The sequence below is a fragment of the Polypterus senegalus genome, chromosome 14 (genome assembly GCF_016835505.1).
Source record: "Polypterus senegalus isolate Bchr_013 chromosome 14, ASM1683550v1, whole genome shotgun sequence".
NCBI lineage: Eukaryota > Metazoa > Chordata > Cladistia > Polypteriformes > Polypteridae > Polypterus > Polypterus senegalus.
The window spans coordinates 15,359,053-15,383,604 of NC_053167.1; the positions used below are offsets into that span (position 1 = coordinate 15,359,053).

The window sequence follows — 24,552 nt, forward strand, 5'->3', positions numbered from 1 at the left end:
ATGGAGCTTAGTTTTGTGTCACAATCAGACAGAACTGTACACTTAACAGATATGGATGTGGGTTTTAGTGAAAGTTTACTTCACTGCCTGGTTTACTATCTGGTTTTGTTTTTGTCTTATAAAAACAAGCATAATCAAAACTAGATACTGAATATGAACAATTTCACACAAGTTTATAATTTTTAAAATATTTTCTCATTAAAATCAAGGGGGCTTATAAAAAACAGGGCTGTTTCACTTGAATCAGTGTGCAGACCCCCACCTAACTGTATTGAGGGAAACAAAGAAAAACAAGCATGTAGTGTCAAGATTAGAGGCAGTGAGACTTTAATAGCCCAACGTAAAGGACAGTCAACCCATAATAAGCAAAGCAAGAGCAGGTAATGAGTACGGACAGGCATAAAACAACAGAAACAGCATCTGAGATTAAGAACATTATATACATTATCTAAACCTGTTTATCCAGAGCAGGATTGTAAGAAACCTGGAGCCTACCGCAGCAGGTTCGGATATAAGGCAGGAAAAATCCCTGGTATGCAATATGTATCATAAGGGTGATGCTAAGAACAAAAAGAATATGATATTTCAACTATTTTAAGAGAGAGCCAAAAACATTGAAAAATGGGAGACAAATATTTAAAAATATAATTCTGCTAATGGATTTCTTTCACAATAGTTTGAGTTGTGAATATGAACTAAAAAAGATAAATTAATAAATAAGGAATAAATACAAAAACCTGTTAGTAGTTTTTCATCACTTGCCAGGCTCTCTACCTTTGCTTGTATTGCTTCGTTGTTAAATGATGTTTCTAAAGCAAAAGTGATTGGTTAGCAACAATATGCTGATCTTGTATGATGACCCAGTCACTCTCTCGATCAGTGCCGTTTTATTTTCAAGAACTAGGAATGGTCTCCCCTAGACTTTCTTGTATACTCATTTGAGGAGTAAACCTCAAGACAATGATTATATTTTGATATTATGTACGTTAAGGAACCATCAACAACAAATCAAATCAAATTAATAATATATTGAACAATTATTCTAAAAGTAAAGTCGAATTAATCAGACTTGGCTGCATGAATAAAAAAAAAAAAAATTAAGTATCTGTTCAGGTAAAGTACCACTTCCAGGTAATGGATTTGGCCCAAAAGTTAATACAGATCTACAATTGTGGTGTAACCACCACATGCCAAATTTCATCCATCTATCTAGTTGTGTTTTTGAGTTATCATGTTTACACACACACGCACACACACAATTCCAAAAAATGTTATTTTTGGACTTTGGGAGGTCTATAACGTCAAGATTCATCAAAATATCGAGGTCGAATGTTTACATGATTACTATACTTCGACTTCTCCTGTGCGAAGTTGCAGGTGAATTGCTGTCAACAAAAAGCAGTCACCTGAGAATTAAACTGAAACGTTACTCACTTGTAATTTTTCTGTCCTTATGGTAAACATTCTGTTGACCAGCACATTCTGATTTCAGAATTTGAATTGATATACAACAAGCGCAAAGAAAGGTGGCATGTAAATTGCTTTCTATTTCACACGCTTTATGCGTGTATTCAGCTTGCTCTATTACCACAAATGCTGTATGAACACTTGCCCTCCATCACCAGCAGCCGTTCACTGGATGAATATGTGTGGGTGGCTCGTGGTGGATGACTTCCTGTTTTAGAGTTAAAACTTACAAGGGTTAAAGACTAACGGCAAGAATATTCATACGAAAACTAAAAATATTCTAGTAAATTATTATTTTATTTCAATTAGTCTTTCCATCTACTTTAATAGTTTTGTTTAGTTTTAGTTTTTCATTTCGGTTTTGTTAATTATTGTATTTCAGTTTACAAAAATGTTTTTTTTAATAATAGTTTCAGTTTTGAGTTTAGTTTCACTAGCAATAACCCTAGCTTCGCAACGGAGAAGTAGTGTGTTAAAGAAGTTATGAAAAAGAAAAGGAAAAATTTTAAAAATAATGTAACATGATTGTCAATGTAATTGTTTTGTGACTGTTATGAGTGTTGCTGTGGGCTGTTCCTTTCTTATTGCATCAATCAACAACTTGTCTTCCTCTTTATGTGAGACATCACACATTGCATGCACGGGTTTACCTTTCCCAGTCCCGCAAACTTTAGCGAAGTGGGTCAATTTACCACATCTTTTACACTGTCTTCCTTTTCCACCGTGTGCTTTGTTTCTGCAGTAGCTGCACTTATGAATATGCTTGTATGCATCATACGCTTCATATTCTTTTGCTGCCTTCTCAATTGTGTAATGCGTTTTTTGCTCAGCGCTCTTTGAAGGTCTTGCTTTTTATATGTGTACTGCATTCACAGTCAGATCACGTGAGCCGCTCGGAGTACATGCATTCTCAGCTGTGCTTGTGCTATCTCGTGTGATCTTGCGATGTCCACGGCTTTATTTAATGTTAGCTCAGACCCGGCAGTTAAAAGTTTCTCTCGCACTTTTGCTGAGTTTGTGCCAAACATCATTCTATCCCTGACCATCTCATCTTCGTTTGCATAAGCAGAGTCCTTCACCAGCAATTTTAACTCTGTTACAAAGTGATGAAAAGTCTCATTTATACCCTGCGTCCTCTCATTAAACTTGTATCTCGCGAATATCGTATTCGTCTTAGGCATCACAAACGCCAAAGGCAGCGTGTCTATGAATTTAATTTAAAGTTAAGCTTTACACTTTGCTTTCCTATTCGTTTGCATAAGCACAGTCCTTCACCAGCAATTTTAACTCCGTTACAGCAATTTTAACTTCGTCACAAAGTGATCAAAAGTCTTATCGTATTTGTCGTAGGCATGACAAACACCAGCGGCAGAGTGTCTATGAACTTAATTTAACCTTAAGGTTTATACCGTGCTTTGTTTCAGTAGTAGCTGCACTTATGAAAATGCTTGTATGCGTCACTTGCTTCATATTCTTTTGCTGCCTTCTCAATTGTGTAATGCGTTTCTTGTTCAGCCCTCCTTGGAGCTCTCACTTGTTCTCTGCATACTGCGTTCACAGTCAGTTCACGGTTGCCGTTCGGAGTACATGCATCAAAGGTTCTCAGCTCTGCTTGTGCTATGTCGTGCGATCTTGCGATGTCCACGGCTTTATTTAATGTTAGCTAAGACCCGGCACTTAAAAGTTTCTCTCGCACTTTCGCTGAGATTGTGCCAAACACCAGTCTATCCCTGACCATCTCATCCTCGTTTGCATAAGCACAGTCCTTCACCCGCAAATATTTAGCAGCAGCATGTCTATTGGATTGCTGCTGATGGACGGCCTTATATGGGCAGGCACTCAATTACGAGTTTCAGGCTATGGCCGTATATATGTACAAAAGCAGGTTCCAGTTATGACCGTTACTCATAGAATTTTGAAATGAAACCTGCTTAACTTTTGTAAGTAAGCTGTAAGGAATAAGCCTGCCAAATTTCAGCCTTGTTGTTCAGCCTATGTGTTGGAGAGGAAAAAAATGCTGTTTTCATCTTTATGTCTTTCTTTCTAAAATTAAAATATATATTTTTTCCAACTTTGCTAAAATCGCATTGCAACTGTCTTTTTTATTTGCACTGTATATATAAATTTGACTGTTTAAAGTTGATTATATTAAAAGGGGCTATGGTGGGGCTCTTCAAGGGGTGATATTGACCTATCCTTATATTAGTTGCTTTACAGTTTATGAAGGTGAGTGGTAGCGATTTGCCCACTTTCAGCATTTCGGGTCCAATTCATTACATGGTACAACACACTTTTAGCAGGAGGAACCAAATTAAGGTGCTACCAGGAAGTGGTGGTAAAAGATGTGGTGTCACGCCTCCGAGGACTTTGATTCAGTTTTTCACTAGCTTTGTGAATATAGATCTCTGGAGCTGTAAGGAGCTGCACTGTTGTGCCAATCAATGAAAGGGGATATCCCTTTTTTAATATATCAAGTAATGTAGCCATTAAGGGAAACACAATATTACATTGATTTGTTCAATGATTTAATTTTATGAACAAACTGAAAAGTTTTTTTTATATTATATATATTTTTATTAGTTTTTTTATTTATATGTTCATGCTTAGAAACTCTATTGAAATTACTATAATATACATCCTCAAGGGAATCATTTCTTGAGTAATACATCTGAAAGCTTAGAGTGTGAAAATGCAACAGATAAAGTGCACTTGGTTAAAATATTTAGTGCTAATTGGCAGTTATATATGCTTCTCATTAATTATTATTTTTTTGAATTATTGATTAAAAAACACTTCACATAACTAATATATATCACTTAAACTTGTGTTTGAAGAAGTGCTTAGCTGGCAAGAGGTTACTGGGGCAAGGGCATCATCAGCAAGGACATCACATCCCTAACTTGTTTTATTACAGGCATCACAATTTTTTGCTATTTAGCATTGCAGATGCCTTGGGAAGCAAATTTGAAGGCAGAGGGCACACTACATGTGATATCACAGGTGCGACCATAGAAACACATACATCCCTTAATTATCCAAAATCGAGATATTGAGAATTTTCTGTGCCTTTTTCTTTTAGAGTATTTCTGGTGTTAAAATTACATCTTTGTTTAAAATTTCTTTTATTTTTGGCTCTTTGTTTAGAGTTTGACAATTCCTGATTACAAACTTGTCATGTTTTCATATCCTATCTCTTCTCCTGATCCCTTTCATCAAAAAAATCTCCCTTTTTTTTGAGGACAGAACTGGCACATCTAAAGTGAAATCTTGCATCAAGCTTCCAGAGGAAGACCCACAATGTTTTAAAGAGAGAGACAATGTAAACAGGCAAAAACTTGAAGGAGCTGGAACAGTGAGAAATCCAGCAGGTATCACAGATGCTTTAGTAGAGTGATAGATGGACGAAAGAAGGCTGGCAAGAGGCTACAAGCCCTAGCAATACAGGGTGCCCACTTGTAAATGAAAGCGAATTGGTGCCTTCTTGAAGCAAAGATCATGAGAGATAGCCAGGTGATCAGAACAACACAGATTGGTTCAAGCTGTCCGTTTAAAGAAACGTTTTAGAGAGATGGTAATTTAAGGGCTACTAAAGGCACAGGGATAGAAGATGACTAGGAAGAGAAATTCTAGAAGGTTTTCTCTGTAACAAAATTATATCTACACTGGACTCCTAAAGTTATTCTGGGACTTGGAGGGAAGGAATGTCCGGACTCACTTAAATCTAGACTAGAGAAGAGAACTGGAAAGAAAGCTTCATTGGCTGAAGGAAAAGCCAGCATCAGTAGCAGAAGTAGCCCTTTGTAAGGTTGTAAATGGTAAGAGTAATAGAATTGATTTTTGATGGAAAGAACTGGGTGAGCCACATTCCCAGACAAAGTATCACAAATCAAAGTTTTGTTTTGCTTCTATTTTTGTACCTCATGTTTTGTCTTTTTTATCAATCTCTTTTTGTTTACAAACATCTACTCTCTATATATAAATATAGCAAAATACCCGCACTTCACAGCGGCGAAGTACTGCCTTAAACTTTTTATTCAGAAGAAAATTAAACCTTTTTAAACTGAGGAAAAATATACCAATAATTATTTGTTAAGGATCTCTTTGTATACCACATCGTGAGTTCGGCCCACCGGTTGTAATATGACCAAGCTGTGCGCTGAGCTTACTCTTGAGCATGCAACGTAGAGTTGGCCATGTGAACAGAAACTTCTCAAATCTCACAGCTTGGATTGCTGCTGTCATAATCGGCTTGAGTTTCATGGTTTGTTTCAATTACGACAGTATTTGTAGGACTTGTGTTGAAGAGACATTCGGCATCTGTCAAGCGTTGTAAGCATACAACCGGTTTCATCGATAACTTCACATCCAGCTTTTGAGAGTTTAAACATTCATAAACATCAAAGTGTCCACTACTGAAATCGTCACCTGTCAATCTAAGATGTTTAAGAAGCATTGGCGGTTGTCGAAAGGTGTAAAATATTTCATTTCGGTACACTTGAAAGCGACAACTGAACAATTCAGCGGCAGCCATCAACTCACATGCAGAACCATAGGTGAAGGGCTTAAGCATTTCACTCTTCTGGTGCTCCTGTGTAGAATAATTATCTCCTGTACCGTCATCAGTCCACACCTTGAACCTGTCCCAGTCATTCAATACATAAGATACAATGTTCCTCCAGATATCAAGAGTGAGCCTGATATGGCCGTGCAATATGTAACACAGAGAATGAAAAAGGTAGGTGCCATCTCCGGGCATGGAAACCACTCGGTAAGTGACAGTTCTTTGATCGATGGTGATCACCTCGATAGACATGTTAATGGGGGTACGGTTGGAACGATAAAGAAAATGGGTACCTGACCAATGGTAAAGTAAGTCTAAAATACCTACACAATAACTATAATCACAATAAACGAACAATAAAACAGCGGAGAAGCCTTGGATTAAATAAAAAGGCTGTAGTTATCAGCAGGGAGACGTGAATCCCGTGGTGAAGCAAAGAAGGGAATGTAGAGACCGGAGCGACGGACGGCCTTATATAGGCAGGCAGCCAACAACGTGTGAGGGGTTGGGATGGGTGACCCAACGCCGCCTCACATGGTGACCAAGCTGCAGGCTATGGACGTATATATGTACGTAAGTAAGATTCAGTTAGAGTTGGGAACCCGCGTACCAAATTTCTTGAAGATGGGCCCATAAGTAACAAAGACCGTTGGAAAGTTCAATATAGCGGCCAACAGTGGCATCATACCACCGAAATAAGTACGTACATTGGTTTCGGTTAGCGCAGAGAAGCCGCCTACCAAATTTCGTGAAGATGGGGCCATAAATAAGAAAGTTCAACATGGCGGACATTGTTGAACGTTATGACCATTACGCATAGAATTTCGAAATGAAACCTGCTTAACTTTAGTAAGTAAGCTGTAAGGAATGAGCCTGCCAAATTTCAGCCTTCTACCTACACGGGAAGATGGAGAATTAGTGACGTTGGAAAGTTCAATATGGCGGCCGACAGTGGCGTCATACCATAGAAATAAGTACGTACATCGGTTTCGGTTAGCACAGGGAAGCTGCCTACCAAATTTCGTGAAGATGGGGCCGTAAATAAGAAAGTTCAACATGGCGGATGTTGTCGACCGTTATTGACCATTATGACCATTACGTGTAGAATTTTGAAATGAAACCTGCTTAACTTTTGTAAGTAAGCAGTAAGGAATGAGCCTGCCAAATTTCAGCCTTCTACCTACACGGGAAGTTGGAGAATTAGTGATGAGTGAGTGAGTGAGTCAGTGAGGGCTTTGCCTTTTATTAGTATACTAGCAGAATACCCGCGCTTCGCTGCGGAGAAGTAGTGTGTAAAAGAAGTTATGAAAAAGAAAAGGAAAAATTTTAAAAATAACATAACATGATTGTTAATGTAATTGTTTTGTTATTGATATGAGTGTTGTTGTCATATCTATTCTTAACAAATGAAAAGAAAAAATATATATATATTTATATAGCATATCTTTGCAAAACAAAAAGAAAGAAATATAGCGTCACATACACGTCTTCTTTCCTCTGCCTATTAAGTAATAAATTAAATCGATTATAAATTATTAACAAAAAGTAAATGAAAAAAAAAATATCGTGAAAGAAACAGAAACCAGAACTTACCCCCACAGCATCCACCGCGCTTCTAGCGTTAGTGCCAAAAACGTGGTACACGCAGGTTGTGAGGTGTGACGCTAATTAACGCTCGTGCTACAACAGATTATAGTGTTGTTATACTATAAACTATTTACAGGGATCAACAGTTTTGGGGAAGTCCATAACAAAAAAAAATAAAATTATAGATAACATTTTACACTTTGCTATATGAGCAACTGTTGCTGGGGGTGCCAGAATCCAACAAGGAAGAAAAATGAAAAACATTATTTGTACAAAATCTTAATTTATTTAAAACGGATGACTCCCGCTCTCACGTGCAAGTCTGCGTGGATATTATGAACATCTGTTCCAAGTTCTATTTCAATTTTAAATAGAAGGAATTTTTATTTAGTCGATAGAAATGTCTTTGGTAGGAATGTAAGTTAAATGTAGGCATCTTTGCATAAAGTTTTGACTATCCAGCTTACATTATATATTCCGAAATATTCCAAGACTGTCTTTATATACTCAGGTTTTGGGAAGCGCTGATTAATGTAATCGGTGTACCAGGAAATCATGCATTGACACAAGTTCCGCTTTGTTTGGAATTGAAACTGTGATTAAATGCATTATTTTTTTTAATGCGTTATGGAGCACATGCATCGAAGCTTCTCATCTGTGCGATTGTCAATGTAACCCTTTGTAAGTAGTGCCTGGAGGATTCAGTGTGGAGAAACTGTAGAGACAGCTTGTGTATTAACTTGTGGATTTTATTCCAGCGCTTGCTCCTTACTTTCTCACTTGTGCTATAACGCATAATGCAAACCTTGCGAGATACTCCGCTGACTTAAAAGCCTTGTGCAGCGCCTGTCAGTTGAAAATTGATGGTTTGCTTGCTTTTATCTGTCTCTCTCTGCTCCTAGCGGAACTGTCATCTCTGACTTGTCATGGAGCACGTTTAAGCTGATGTGTTTGCAGTCTGTGAATAAAAATTCTTCTTGTTTCTACGATCTCCTGTGTCTCTGTGCAAATCTGTGACCCAAGCGTGACAACATATTCCGACGCTGACTTTATATATTCAAGATTTGACTTTATATATTCCAGCGCTGACTTTATATATTCCGACGCTGACTTTATATATTTAAGTTTTGACTATCCAGCGCTTATATTATATATTCCGAAATATTCCAACACCGTCTTTATATACTCAGGTTTTGGGAAGCGCTGATCAATGTAATTGGTGTACCAGGAAATCATGCATTGACACAAGTTCCCCTTTGCTTGGAATTGAAACTGTGATTAAATGTATTATTTTTTTTAATGCGTTATGGAGCACATGCATCGAAGCTTCTCATCTGTGCGATTGTCGAGGCGTGCTGAGTTGCGCAGCAGCCTTACTGAATATGCTAAGCACATTCCTTCAGCTGCCACGCCTCCCATGGCGAGCAAGCTGCCCGCTATGGCCGTATACAGTACTGTATAGGAAAGAAGGTTCTAGTTATGACCGTCAGGTTTTGGGAAGCGCTGATCAATGTAATCGGTGTTCCAGGAAATCATGCATTGACACAAGTTCCCCAATGTAACCTTTTTTTAATGCGTTATGGAGCACATGCATCGAAGCTTCTCATCTGTGCGATTGTCAATGTAACATTTTGTAAGTAGTGCCTGGAGGATTCAGTGTATATGTCACTCGCTAGCTTCTTATTGTTTCGCTGCCTTTTCAATTATATACTGCATGTTTTCTTCAGCGCGTTTTGGAGCTCTTCCTGGTTTTCTACTTAGTGCGTTGACAGTCAGTTCACGTGATTACGTGGGAGGCGTGATGATGTCAGAAGAAACTCCGCCCCCCATGGCTTTCCAGCTGAACTCCATTACAGCGTATGCAGAAAAATAGCTTCCAGTTATGACCATTACGCGTAGAATTTCGAAATGAAATCTGCCCAACTTTTGTAAGTAAGCCGTAAGGAATGAGCCTGCCAAATTTCAGCTTTCTACCTACACGGGAAGTTGGAGAATTAGTGATAAGTGAGTCAGTGAGTGAGTCAGTCAGTCAGTCAGTGAGTCAGTGAGGGCTTTGCCTTTTATTAGTATAGATATATTAAGTCTAAAAGAGCAATGATTTTGTGCAACAGTTTTATGTGACATTTTCTGCCTGAGTGTATAGGCTTTTAAAAGTTCGAAGCATCGTGCGAAATGCAGATCATTTGGCAGCAGCAGTAGCAATCCAGCAGCTGATCGAGCAAAGAGGAGGAAAAAAAAAACTGTATTTGTTTCCCATTGTATCACCATTTAAGAAGGGGTTTTGGAGGAATGGTCGTATCTCCTTGGAGTGCATTCAGCCCCCCTCTTCACAACGTGAGCGGCAGAGACACGAAATGTCTGGTGCGTAGCGCAGGCCATGGGGGTTGGCGAGCAAAGCGAGCAGGGGGCAAACCCTCTTGTATATTTAGTTTTTCATACTTTTGAACTCCATAGCATCATCCTAGTTTGAAACATGGCACAAGGGCACCCACTCCTGTTATTATATACACAAAAACACTCTTTTCATGATTTGCTTTGTTAGTGCAAATTTTTGACACTGAGTGGTTTTAGGTCCTGAAGTAAAACCTAATATTAAATAAAAAGCCGCCAAATGTTAAGATTTTAGGAGTGCGTTTTCATTTTTTTTTTTGCCCATTTTGTTATACTCTCCTTCCATCATCTTTCTTCTGTTCATACTGTTTTGACCCGATTCCTTTCCCCAGATTTACCCAATTAGCCCATTTCACACTTGTGCCTTTTTTCTTCTGGGAGGAGTCATCATTAGGTAAATTGTCTTCCAGTTAACCTAAGCAATGGCAGAATCACAAAAAAAACAGCCTCTGTAATATTCCTCCTCTGTGTTCAAATTCCAAATAAAAACATCCTTGAATGAATTCATAAACTTTCCCACTGATGAAAACTTGTAAAGGTAATAGATCCAAACAATCAAAAGAGATAAGTGAACACATTTTTTATACGCCATTGCAGCAATTACATTTATAGCCAGTGCTTTATATCTAATGAGTACATAAAGTTTATGTGCTGCCTTAAGACTGATGCTGTGCCTTTTTAACTGAAACAACTTTAGTGTTGCATTAACATGGGAATCGGCTTTTGAATGGGCAAATGCATTGTGAAAGTCCCTGTTGACAGGAAACAGCACAGCACGGGCCTTCTCAATGGAGCATGATGATGCAGCAGCATATACAAACAATGCTATTAAACTATTTTATTCTGACTGATAATATGAACCATAAATGCTGTGTGTTTGCTTGTTTCATAACAGGAACTTAATAATTCACATACAACAAACATGAAAATACTTGAAAAAAATGGAACAATAAAAGGTCACTAGGAAAATATACTATGGATCAAATGTTTTAAGATTTCAACTAAGTTGCCTTGTTCATTTTATATTACAATACACTTACAGCTTTCAAGATGTACAAAGCTAATGTTAAATATAAAATACAGGTTACCTGGTCCTGAAATAAGAAGGTTTATAGACTAACCTTAGTAATTTTTAAAGAATTCCTCCACAGAAAGTATACCATCCTTGTCCAATTTTGATGGTTTTGTTAAGTAATACTTTTCAATGATACTTTGTACATTGCAAAAATGAATTATTAAAAATGGAAATTAAACAACAATTTATTTCTTGTATATCCCAAAATTACACTATGAATGCCTCAATGAGCTTTAATAGGCCCTATTTTTTGACAGAACGCCAGTCTTGACTCCATAAAAAAATACATATTTTCCCCAAAATTATTTCTCTTTGCATACCTACATCTCAGAATTCAACACTCTCTAAAAACAGAATGTTACTCCCATCGATATGTTTAGCTGCTCTAAGACAGAACAGATCTAAGAGCCCCCTTTTCCAAAGTAGTCTCACCTTTGGCCTGTAATGTCCTCAAAAATGTTTCCTCACTTGCTTACCCTTGCACCTTATTTTCAATCAGAGCACCTCTTCAAAGTGGTTACTTAGGCTTCTCTCTCACTAACTCAGGGTGGTGTCCTGCATTGGCGTCTCCCAACTTTTTCTCTTTAAATGCACACAATTAAAGCTAATGCTAGTTTCTCACTTTAAGAACTCTATACAATAGAGTTATGGAGCTGAATTAATAGTTCCTACAATAATGACATGTTGTTCAGCAAAGTATCCCAACCACACCACGTTATCACCACTCTTGGTTTATTGGTATGATTTTCTTACTATGGACTGATGTGTTTGCTTTATGCAAGATATTATGTCACATATGCCAACCAGAAACTTTTACCTTTGTGGCGTTCTACTGAAAAGCTTGGGTATTTCTGGCTTCTATATCTGATCCTACAGTCACGATCACTGACCTTTATTGAGTGAAGAAAACCCTCCTGTTTTGGGATTTTTTTGGATCTTTTGTGACCTAATGGTATTTATGGTATGTATGGAGACATTTTGGCAGGCTGGCCCTATGGCTTCGTATCCCATTCTAGATCAATAGATAGCAACAGTTTTCTGAACTTTTCAGGTATTGTATTTCAATGTAGCATTATGTGCTTGTTGAATTTTTGTGCTGGAAACATCAGCAACAAAAACATTTATTTATGTAGCATGTTTTCATACAAATTATGTAGCTCAAAGTGCTTCACAAGATGAAGAAAGAAAACAGAAGAATATAAAAATAAAATTAGGCAATACTAATTAACAAAGAATAAAGTAAGGTCTGATGGCCAGGAGGACTGAATAAAAAAAAAAAAAACTTCACAGGGCTGGAGAAAAAAACTAAAAAATCTGCAGGGGTTCCGACTCAAAGTAAGATTAATATTACCCAGGACATGCTGTAATCAAGCCTGGCTGTGTAGTATGAGCTTAATATGATTTTTTATTTAACTAGGAAGAACATCATTTTTTCACAAACTGTCAATTATTTTTGAATAACTGTATTCATTAGACAAATTCAATAAGTTAATATGGTATTTGTTCATTTAAGTATTGTGGAAGGACCAGGGGAGGTAGCGCATCCAGAGCATTACTTCCCCCGGAGCACTAGGTGGCAGTCCCCCTGGGTTGCAGCAGTGCCTCTGAATCCCCCAGGACTCCACTGGAGCCAGAGTTTGGTGCATCACTTTTGGGTTCCGTGGCCAGAAGTGCTGCCAGAACTAGGCCAACGAGCACCTGGAGCACTTCTGGGTGCCTTCTAAAAAGAGGCAGCAGCCACTATTCCAGTAGCCAGAGTTGGGTGGGTGAAGACGAAGCCTTCCAGGAGGAAACGAGAGAAGAAAAAGAGAGAAAGAAGAGAAGAATGTTTAGTGTTGGACTGTGCTTGTGACTGTGTTGTACACGTGGGAAACGGGGGAAGGTGTTTCCCACAGGGAAAACAAAGACAAATAAAAAGCGTGTGTTTGCACTTGTGGCCCATGTCTATCTTTCTTGGGGTTGGTGTGGCTGATGCGCCCTCTGTTGGTCCACAGTGTCTTTCGTCTAATTTTAGATTTCATTTGAAGACATGAAATATATTTTCTGTCACATGTATACAGTAATAAAAGAAATGAGAAAAGGGGCAAGTACTTTTTCATGGCTGAGCATAGTAAGTATGTATTAACTAGAGGAGCCAATATTGGTACATTTTGATTAAGCAGTGTAAGGCTTAGACTAAGAGAAATGAGGAATAAAGGGCGGGTGAATGTGTGTAAGAGCACCAGGCAATAACTAGAACAGTAGAATATTAGAACTATGGTGACGAGAACAGGCGATTCTGCCCATCAAACTTGTCCATCTTATTCATTTAGACTAACCAAAATAACATTAAATCAAGATTTAAGTGAATTGTCAGTGCTTGAATGTGAATAATGGGAAAGTGTAAGGATCTGAGTGACATTGACAAGGGCCAAATTGTACTGGCTAGATGACTGGGTCTCTCCAAAACTGAAGGACATGTGGTGTGTTCCCAGTGTGAAATGGTTAGCATCTACCAAAAGTGGTCCAAGAAAGGATAAATGATGTACTGGAGACAGGATCATGTTGCCCAAGGCTATATGATGGGTGTGAAGAGTGAAAGCTAGCTCATTTGGTCACACGATCACACAGAACAGCTACTGTAGTACAATTTTTTGAAAAACGTAATGCTGGTCATGAGAGAAAGGTATCAAATCACACAGTGCATCACATCTTGCTGCATATAGGGAAGTCAGAGTAGCCATGCTGACCCCTGTACCCCACAGAAAGTGCCTACAACGGACATGTGAGTGTCAGAACTGGACCGTGCAGCATGGAAAAGGTGGCTTCATCTAATGAATCACATTTTCTTTTAGCTCATGTGGACGGATGGGTGTACAGTATGTGCTTTGTTCACCTGGAGAATAGATAGCAGCAGGATGTGCTATGGGAAGAAGGCAAGCCAGCAGAGACAGTGTGATGTTCTGCTGGGAACCTTGGGTCCCGGAATTCATGTAGATGTTACTGTGACATGCAGCACCTGCCTAAAGATTGTTGCAGTTTTCATGGCAACAGTATTGTCAGTGGCTTCTTTCAACAGGATTATGCAACCTGCAACACCGTAACAAATGTTCAGGAACTGTTTGAGAAACATGACAAAGAGTTCAAGGCATTGAATCGGCCTCCAAATTTCCCACTATGCAACTCACATGACTTAAAGGACCTGCTGCTAATATCTTGATGCCATATACCACAGCACACCTTCATAGGTCTTTTGTTGTCCTGTCTCAATGCATCAGAGATGTTATGGTGGCACAAGGTGGAGCAAAACAATATTAGACATGTGGCTTTAACATTGTGGCCGATTGGTGTAAATTTCAGTGTAAAGTTTGCTAAAGTTTATACATCAGAAATAACTTGCCATTGTAAACTTTTGTTTAAATAATACTTTAGGTACAGCTTAGAGAGGCATCACAGTTTTAGTTCACTATAAGGTGACATTTTAAAAGTTTTGTGTACTTTTTCTTCATCTATAGTAGACATTTCACAGATCATAACATATTGTTGAAGTAACCCACAGTTCCTTTCTTTTTATTTTTTGTATGTCTTTCTTGGTAGTTTGGAGTACAGCAGGAATTCTCAATAAAAGTTACCTGAGGATAAATTGAAAAACCCAATTGTCTGGGGACTCTGCGGGTTTTGGGCACCACAGATGTTGCCACTGAGCTTTAAGATCATTCAATTGAGGTACTAGGAATGCCCTATCATTAATGTGTTTCTTTTTTCATTTATAAAATATAAACCACACAACTATAGATTGAAAGTTATTCTTCAAGTGTGATCTCACTAGTATTGTACTCCACTTACCACTGCACTCCTGTATGAGTCCAGTAGCTAATAGGTCTGGATGACCCAAATTCAGATCAAGCTTCCGGCTTCCAAAACACTCCTTATGTAGAACTTTGCACCAGTCATTAGCTTCCATTTCTTTTATTGGAAAAAAAGGAAAGAAAAAAAAATCAAACACAAATTATTTTTTGTGTCTCTTTTTTCTTAAGCAGGATTTTCTGGCAAACATACCTGAGTCACAAGCAAAAATCTTTGAGGTACCATCATTGAAAGTGATTGCTACTGCATGCTTTTTGATGCCCTTAGGCGCTCGACTAACACTTCTTATGTTATTTAGCTCTGTCACCTACAAATAAAAAGAATAAACAATTTAGGAAAATACACAGTATCTGCTGCATACAAGTGTAATGCATTATTAATATATCAGGTTTTTCCTTCCTGATTCATCATACGACAATATATGGCAGCTAAAAGGACTCAGAGAAGGAAGAAAGTCATGTAGTATTAACGCATGACTAAAGCAGTGAGAAAGTGCTCAAAAATATAATCCATTAAAGTTGAAAGATATGTCAAGTGGTGAAAAGGCAAGCAGGCCAAGTTGATCCATTTAGAGTAATAAAACAAGTCACGGCTCTGAGCCATGGGATGAAAAATGAGGACACCTGCTGTATTGGCCTCTCTGTTTTCAGAAGTGAATATTGAATTTTCAAAACTCGCCATGTCTGCCAGGATACTTTTTAAACTGAAGAAAGCACTTTTTTCATTCAGCATATATAGTACTGTTTTTTTGTTTTCATAAAAATGGATGCAATTTGAATCTCTTAGAACAGCATACTATGATCCAGCTTTATGATTTAAAGGCATACTTCACCCCAAAATAATGTTTTTTTGGTATGCTACTTACCCCATGTAGTTTGTAGTGATGACTGGGAAAAAAATGTAATCTCCTGTTTTCATGCAGAATGGAGATGAAAAAGTTTCTGAAAGAATACAAGTCTGTGATAACCAACATCAAATAACATTAAATAATATCAAAATGTCCATGAAAGAAATTCACAGTACTTGTGTCACACAATTCAGATGTGAAATTATCCATTCTTATGCTCACAATGCCCCAAACACATGTATTTTATCTAAAATATTGTTAAATAAGTCACTTCTGGAGAATGCTCTTATGAACTAAATCAAAACACCTAAGACATGAGCAAATATTTGATTTGTAGATCCATCTCCCATCATTAAATTTATATTCATATCCAAAACTGGAGTACCTCTTGGAATTATTTAAGCATCTAAGAAGTCTGAGGTGTATTCTTTTTCCTTTTAATCTGTACACATCTCTTACTGAATATTGCACTGTTGATATCACATGAAACATAATGTTAACCAATGAATAAGCTGTTACTGGACTGGACACATGACCACTGAATGGACATTAGAACATTAGAAAAATTGTGACAAGAACAGGCCATTCATTCCAACAAGTAAGTCCATCCCATCTGACCAGATTGTCCAAAGTAACATCAGTTTAAGAGCTGAAGGTTCTACTGTCCACCGCACTCCACAATTGTTTATTCCAATTGTCTATTGTTCTTTGCATGAAGAAAAACCTTCTAACATTTGGGCAAAAAAAGTTTCCAACCATCTGCACAGGGTCTTGTTTGACAACTGATTTTAAAGTTACAACTAGGATCCACTGCACTAATACTTTTCACAATTTTAAACACATCAGTCACGTCTACTCTTAATCTTCATTTGCTTAAACTTAAGATGTTCAAGTCCTTCAGTCCCTCCTCATAGTTTATACCTCTTAGTCCCAGAATCATCCCAGTCACTCTTCTTCTTCTAACACTATGTTTTTTGTAGCCCAAAGACCAAAACTGAACACAGTGCTTCAATTAAGGGCTCACCAATGCATTACATAACTTGTACTCAACGTAACATGATGTATTACCTCACATTCCATTTGCTATCTTGATCATTTCAAAACACTGTCTGGTAATTTATAATGGCAAGTCTACTATGACTACTAAATCCTTCTCATCAAGGGTATTTTCAAGTTTCAGACATCTCATTGTGTATTCAGATCTAACATTTCTACTTCTTTTATGTAATACTTTACATTTACTAACTTTAAATCTCTCCTGCCCGGGTCTGCAATGCTGTCCAGGCCCCTCTGTGTATGTAGGTAGTGTCCAATTCAAATACTCTGGCACATCTGAACACATTTCATTTTAGTTTATGTGAGCATTTTCCAAAAGTGACACATTTAATAATATTTTAGTAAAAAAAAAAACATGTGTTTGTGATGTTGTGAGTACCCAATGTGTTTTGATGTGAGAAAGGGCTGGTGTTAGTAATTTCTGTTCTCATGTGAAATGTGACTTTTCATATCAGCTGTGATTAAGTAAAGAAAATGTGCTAATAGAAAAAGGAGATAAATGTTAGTAGTACATACTGCATTTACTTCAGATATATTCAAGTATTATGATCAAACTACAAGTTTCTCCAGAGGTTAAGTAACTTATTTATTGGATAGGATGCTGTGATAAGCTGGTAGCAAAGCATGATTTTAATAAATAATCACATGTCCCAAACAGTACAGGCTCCGAGAGGATGCAGGTACATGGATCAGTATGCACCCGAGGTTGATGGGGGTTGGCTGATTGTGTATTCATGTGCAAATGCGAGCAGGACATTCAAGTGATTCATTTATATCTTGGAACAAATTGAGGACAGCACCTGCACCCAATTGGTTTTATGAAGTAAGCCTGCATAGCAGAAAAGAAGAAACAGTTAATGAAAAGAGAGCTGTGTGGTGGTAAAGGATGGGAGATGGAGCATGGCATGGCACGGCACCCCACTGAATGCCAAGGGACTGGCAATGTCAATCCAAGCTGTGTTATGGTTGATGATGCCTGTTGGTGGACGTCAGCCTCTTGCCACAAAGATCCTGTCTGGAATAAGCAGAGGAAACACCAGTTTTTAGAAAGGAGGCACTTTGGTTTGGGTTTGGTTTTTAAGGTATAAATTATGCCTGGGATTTTAACCTTTGTCATGGATGGCTGGAGGTTCATTCCGGCCGGGACTTCCCTGAAAGAAAAAAAGGAGGAAGAGCAGGCTTTTCAGGGTACTGCATCCCCCAGGACGATAGGTGGCAGCTCCCCTGGCCAGCAATGGTTCCCCGGATTCCCTCAAAGCATCCTAGGACATGGAGTCCATTTCCTCAGCCCTGTTGGGTGCCGTGGGTGTCACCAGGGGGAGCTCACAAAGGACCTGGGATCTCCTACTATTACGATAATCTGGAAGCACTTTGGAGTCACAAGGACGAAAGCCCGCAATACTTGCGGACTGCATAAGGAAGGATGAAATGGCATTAACCCGGAAGAAAAGGTGGAGTACTTTCGGGTTATAGACTATTTAAAGGACTTTGGGAAACCCAGCAAGGAGAGCCAGAGTTGGGAGGTTGGGTGATGAAGCTGCTGCGAGTGGAGGATTGTTTATTGGTATTATCGATTATTGTATTATTATTGAGTATTGGAGAATTGTGGAGGGTGTGGTGCTTTGTGCACTGTATAAGAAGAAAAACATTAAAGAAATCTTCATGCTTTTACACGTGTGTCCTGGACGTCTGTTTGGTGGGTTTCACGGGGCAACAGCGACCCCTAGCATCCACACCTTGTTTTTATTGGATTAATTTATTAGACATTTTAACCTTCACAATCACAGGATTTTATGGGTTATTTATTTGAAGGTCATTTGCACTGCACTTTGGACACTTTGCCTGGTTTAAAGCACTGAATCATTTTGCGCCAACTGTTTGCTGACTGTGTGTGTCCTGATTTGTTTGTATCATCCTTGGGTAAGTTATTCGCAGGTTCTGGTTCAAGAGGCTCCCAGAAGTGATGGCTGGCTAACTTGAAAGCATGAGAAAAAGACTGCAATAATTGTGTGTGGGACTTAAATAAATATTTTAAAAGTATTTTCAATTGTTGATACAGAAAACCTATTGTAGTTGTGATGTAATTATCACAACATCATAAGGTAATGAAAGGTTTCTGGAAGTTACTGTGACTGGTTTATAAGTACAGTAGTTAGATAAAAATATAAATTTTACTATAGCCTTGTACATCTTTCCAATTTTCTTCCATAATGAACATGCATTTATATGAATCATTCATTCATCTATACTAATAAAAGGCACAGCCCTCACTGACTGACTCACTCACTCACTCTCTCACTGACTGACTCACTCATCACTAATTCTCCAACTTCCTGTGTAGGTAGAAGGCTGAAATTTGGCAGGCTCATTCCTTACAGCTTACTTACAAAAGTTGGGCAGGTTTTATTTCGAAATTCTATGCGTAATGGTCATAACTGGAACCTATTTTTATCCATATACTGTAATAGACTGCAGCTCGATGGCCGTGGGAGGTGGAGTTGCAGTGTCGCATCATCACGCCTCCCATGTAATCACATGAACTGACTGTGAACGCAGTACATAGAAAACAAGGAAGAGCTCCAAAGAGCGCTGAAGAAAAAATGCATACAAGCATATTCATAAGTGCAGCTACTGCAGAAACAAAGCACGGTGTAAACCGTAAATTTACATTAAGTTTATAGACACGCTCCCACTGCCGTTTGTCATGCCTACGACGAACGGAGTTAAAATTGCTGTAGCAAGAAACTTTTAAGTGCCGGGTCTTAGCTAACATTAAATAAAGCCGTGCACATTGCAATATCACACAAGAGAGCAGCTCAAGTGAACTGACTAAACACAGTATGAGTGATCACTTCCATGAATCAAACCTGTTCAAAAAATGCATTACACAATTTACAAGGTAGGAAAAGAATATGCTCCGAGCTGAGCTCCACAGCTAACGCGGTCTTGCGGAAGCAACTTCGTCACGCTGCCACCAAATACTCACAGAAAAATCCACAAGTTAATACACACGCTGTCTCTAGAGTTTCTCCACACTCTGAATGTATTCCTCGCATCCCCATTATACCCTCTGATCTCCCATTTCAATTCAAATGCCTCCAATTTCCAGTAAGGCTGTGCTTCGCGATGACAAGTAATAAGTCTCAGGGACAGACCCTACAAAAGGTTTCCATTGATTTGAGGCAAGATTGCTTTCTCCTGGACAACTATACGTTGCATTATCAAGAGTGAGCTCACACAGCTTGGTCATATTACAACCGGAGTGCTGAACTGACAACGTGCTATACAAAGAGATCTATAACAATCATAATAAACGAACAATAAAAAAGCGGAGAACCCGTGGATTAAATAAAAAGGCTGCTTCCTTGGCAAAGCAAGGAAAAAGGATGGCCTTATATGTCGTTCATTTATAAAACAGCGGAGAAGCTGTGTAAAGGCTGCTTCACAAAAAAACAGCGGAGCACCTTATATGAGCAGGCAGTCAGCTAAAGAGGGGAATCAATAAATAACTATAATCGTAATAAATGAACAAAAAATAGCGTACAAGCCACGGATTGAATAAAGGAAATGGGTACCTGAACAGTAAAGTAAGTCTCAAATAGCTACACAATAACTATAACAATCGTAATAAACGAACAATAAAACAGTACAGAACCGCGAAGCAAGGAGAAAGGACGGCCTTATATGGCGTTCGTTTATAAAACAGCGGAGAAGCTGTGTGAAGGCAGCTTCTCAAAAAAACAGCTTAGCGCCTCACTCTGAATGTATTTCTCGCATCACCATTATACCCTCTGATCTCCCATTTCAATTCAAATGCCTCCAATTTCCAGCAAGGCTCTGCTTCGCAATGACAAGTGATAAGTCTCAGGGACAGACTCTACAAAAGGTTGCCATTGATTTGAGGCAAGATTGCTTTTCTTCTGGACAACTATACGTTGCATTCTCAAGAGTAAGCTTGCACAACTTGGTCATATTACAACCAGAGTGCTGAACTGACAATGTGGTATACAACGAGAACTATAACAATCATAATAAATGAACAATAAAACAGCGGAGAACCCTTGGATTAAATAAAAAGGCTGCTTCCTTGGCGAAGCAAGGAAAAAGGATGGCCTTATATGTCGTTCGTTGATAAAACAGCAGAGAAGCTGTGTAGAGGCAGCTTCACAAAAAAACAACTCAGCGCCACACTCTGAATGTATTCCTCGCACCACCGTTATACCCTCTGATCTCCCATTTCAATTCAAATGCCTCCAAGTTCCAGTAAGGCTCTGCTTCGCGATGACAATTAATAAGTCTCAGGGACAGACCCTACAAAAGGTTGCCATTGATTTGAGGCAAGATTGCTTTTCTCCTGGACGACTATATGTTGCATTCTCAAGAGTGAGCTTGCGCAGCTTGGTCATATTACAACTGGAATGCTGAACTGACAACGTGGTATACAAAGAGATCCTTAACAAATAGTTATTGGTACTGTATATTTTCCCTTAGTTTAAAAAGGTTTTCTTTTCTTCTTAATAAAAATGTAAAAGCTGTACTTCGTCGCTGCAAAGAGGGGGGATTTTGCTATATACAGTATATATATATATATATACGTAAGTATGTATGTGTATATATATATGTAGATATGTATATATATGTGTAAATATATGTAGATATATATATATGTGTCTGTGTGTATATATACTGTATATGTATATTTATGTGTATATGTACTGTATATATGTATATGTATGTGTGTATATGTAGATATGTATATATGTATATATCTTTATATGTGTGTATGTGTGTGTGTGTATATACTATATATATACAGCAACACTCATAACAGTGACAAAACAATTACATTGACAATCATGTTACGTTATTTTTAAAATGTTTCCTTTTCTTTTTCATAACTTCTTTAACACACTACTTCTCCGCTGCAAAGCGCGGGTATTTTGCTAGTCATTTTATAAATCCGATTAATCCATTATAAGGGCATGGAGGGGCACGGCCTATCCCAGAAACATTTTGTAAGGGCGGCTGGTAACATTAAATTGGCCCTGTGTGGATAGATGGCTGCAAGATTACACTGTTCAGGTCTGGATCCCATCCTTTCTAAAAAGCTGCTGGCATAGTCTACAGCCACCCTGACACTAAATTAGATTAATTACCTCTTAAAATGGAACAATTAGATGGTATATGAAACTTGCTGCTGCTAAACTAAATTAGAACATCTCTCTGAAACAGTTTTAAAGTTCTTCACACCACCTCCTGCTGTACAAAAATGAATTTCTCCATATATGATGATACAATTTCTGGTAGAAAGTTACTGTGAAGAGGCACCAAAACACTACATTGAAATTGTGACTTCTCCACAAGGTAAAATCATAAACCAGAGAGGCAGAGAATGGACTGATGTTTTATCATGGTTGCATTGTTTGTTTCAAGCATTGTTTGGATGTTTGAAATGTTGTACTGCTTTCTTTACAGTCACAAAAATAAACTGATCATACATAATTTGAATGAATTAAACATATAAATTCAAAAATGTTCCAAAGTTGTATACTTGAAGTTCTTTTATTTAAAATCTAAGGATAATTTTTTAATGGACAAAGGAACCTTACTTCATTTAGAGTTCTTGTAGTCCTCATCTACATAAAAGATAGCTGTGACCAACACACAGTTTAACATCGAGGCCATCAATCAATTCAGCTTCTAACTTGTTTAAAATATCCCATAAGTAGAGCCAGACCTACTGCAATTACAAGTATAGTTATTAACTGTGTTTAATGATTGACTAAATTTTATTTTTTTCTCATAAGATGTCCTTGCCAAATTTTTAATTGGTATAAAGTTATATTTTAAATAAAATGATTTATTTATTTATGTACCTACAGTGCCTTCAAAAGGTACTCAGACCACTACACAATTTAAATTGTTTAAAAATAAAAAAAACTTAAATATCTCATTGACATAAGCATTTAGAACCTTTTCTATGACACTTGATATTTAAATAAGATCAAATCAGTTAATTGAAAATGATTAGGAAATGGAACACACCTATCTATAAAAGGTTCCCCAGCTAGCAGTGTGTACCATAGCAAAAAACAAGCCATGAGAGGGGAGAAGTGCCCTAATAAGAGAGGTGACCAATGACCTAATGGCCACCTGTTGTGGTGTGAAATTTTAAGATGATAAATATTTTGTATGTCTTTATTGGTAACTTGTAACACTAATGTCTGTCATTGATAAGAACAGCAATTGTTAGATGATTATGAACGCCTTCCCCCTTTATAAGACCTAGTCCTGTATAATTTTATGACTGGGTTGGGGGAAGTACCTCAAACAAGTTTGGCAACCTCCACAGGAAAGCCAGACTGCCTAGCTGGCAAACTTCACCTCAACAAATGGCTTTGGGGGCAGGTATGAAGGTGTTCTCTGCCCCATTGGTCTGAAGTAGGGCTGTTTCTAAACGGCTTGTATCAAAAGCCTTTAAGTACCATGATGCTTTATTGGCTGTAGAGGTTGGACAGGAAACCTTTAAATTTGCTTGCTTTAACCCCCTCTCTCTCTCTTACCAAACTGATGAAAGACCATCTCACACACCATGAACAGAAATGGAAAACACAATGAAGAGCAGAGCTCAGCAGCCATATTGAGACAGGCAAGCGGCCTGTTCTGAAGAAAGCTGACCAAAAATTAGAACTTAACTAGAGATGTTTTAATTAACCAACAAGTCTGTATGCCACCTGAAACTACACATCAACATTTATAATGTTGTATGGTTGCCAATATTCAAATGTACTTTGTATATTGGTATTATTTATTAATATTATCAATACATTATGTAAAGTGTAACTTAACTCCTGCTGGTCTTTTACTACACCTAATTGCTTGAGGTTATAAATGTAGAAGGGAAGGTGGGGAGAAGTTATATGGTACAGTACCTTATAAACAGTGGTAAGTCTGAGAGATTTGAGGCATTCTGACAAAGGCTACATATTAATAATACAAAAGGGGAAAGTAGAGTAATATATCATTCTACCAAGACAAGACACCCCCTTGCTAAGATCCAAAGAACTGGTGTGGAGATTGGAGAAACATCTAGAAGGACAACCTCACTCAGCTAAGCTGGGCTTCATGGCATATTAGCTAGGCGATACACAAAAGCTTTTATTGGAGTTTACAAAAAGGCACCTGAAATACTCCTAGACTACAAGAAACAACATTCTCTGGTCTGATGAAACCAAGCATAGCATCATGTCTGGAGGAAACCAGGCAATGCTCATCACTTCCACAATACTATTTTACTATTCCGACTGCAAAGCATGGTAATGGCAGCATAATGCTGTGTGGTTGTTTTTCAGTGTCAGGAACTGGGAGACTAGTCATGATTGAAGAAAAGCTGAGCAGAGCAAAATACCAAGATATCCTTAATGAAGACATGCCATAAAGCACTATGGAACTCAGACTGGACCAAAGGTTCATCTTCCAAAAGGACAGTGACCTTAAATACAAAACAGGCAACACAGGGACAACACTGGGAATGTCTTTGACTACCCCAGCCAGAGAGGCCTAAAAATAGCTGTCCAACGATGGTCTCCATCCTACCTGACACAGGGGAGGATCACCTGAATAGAATGGCAGAAAATCCAGGTGTGAGTAGCTTATCATGTCAGACTGAAGGAGACTGTATGCTGTAATCATTGCCAAAGGTGCTTTAGCAAAGTCCTGAGT

General features: G+C 38.1%; 1 protein-coding gene across 2 annotated transcripts in view; it reads right to left on the reverse strand.

Annotated features, from left to right (window-relative positions):
• Window positions 1-24,552, reverse strand: part of LOC120515090 (docking protein 5-like) — a 106,532-nt gene that overhangs the window by 55,218 nt on the left and 26,762 nt on the right. For both annotated transcript variants that reach the window (XM_039735815.1, XM_039735816.1), the window contains exons 3-4: window positions 15,120-15,234; window positions 14,907-15,026 (exon numbers count right to left, since the gene is read on the reverse strand). In XM_039735815.1, coding sequence (XP_039591749.1) covers window positions 14,907-15,026; window positions 15,120-15,234 — 235 coding nt within the window. The remainder of the gene's footprint in view (window positions 1-14,906; window positions 15,027-15,119; window positions 15,235-24,552) is intronic.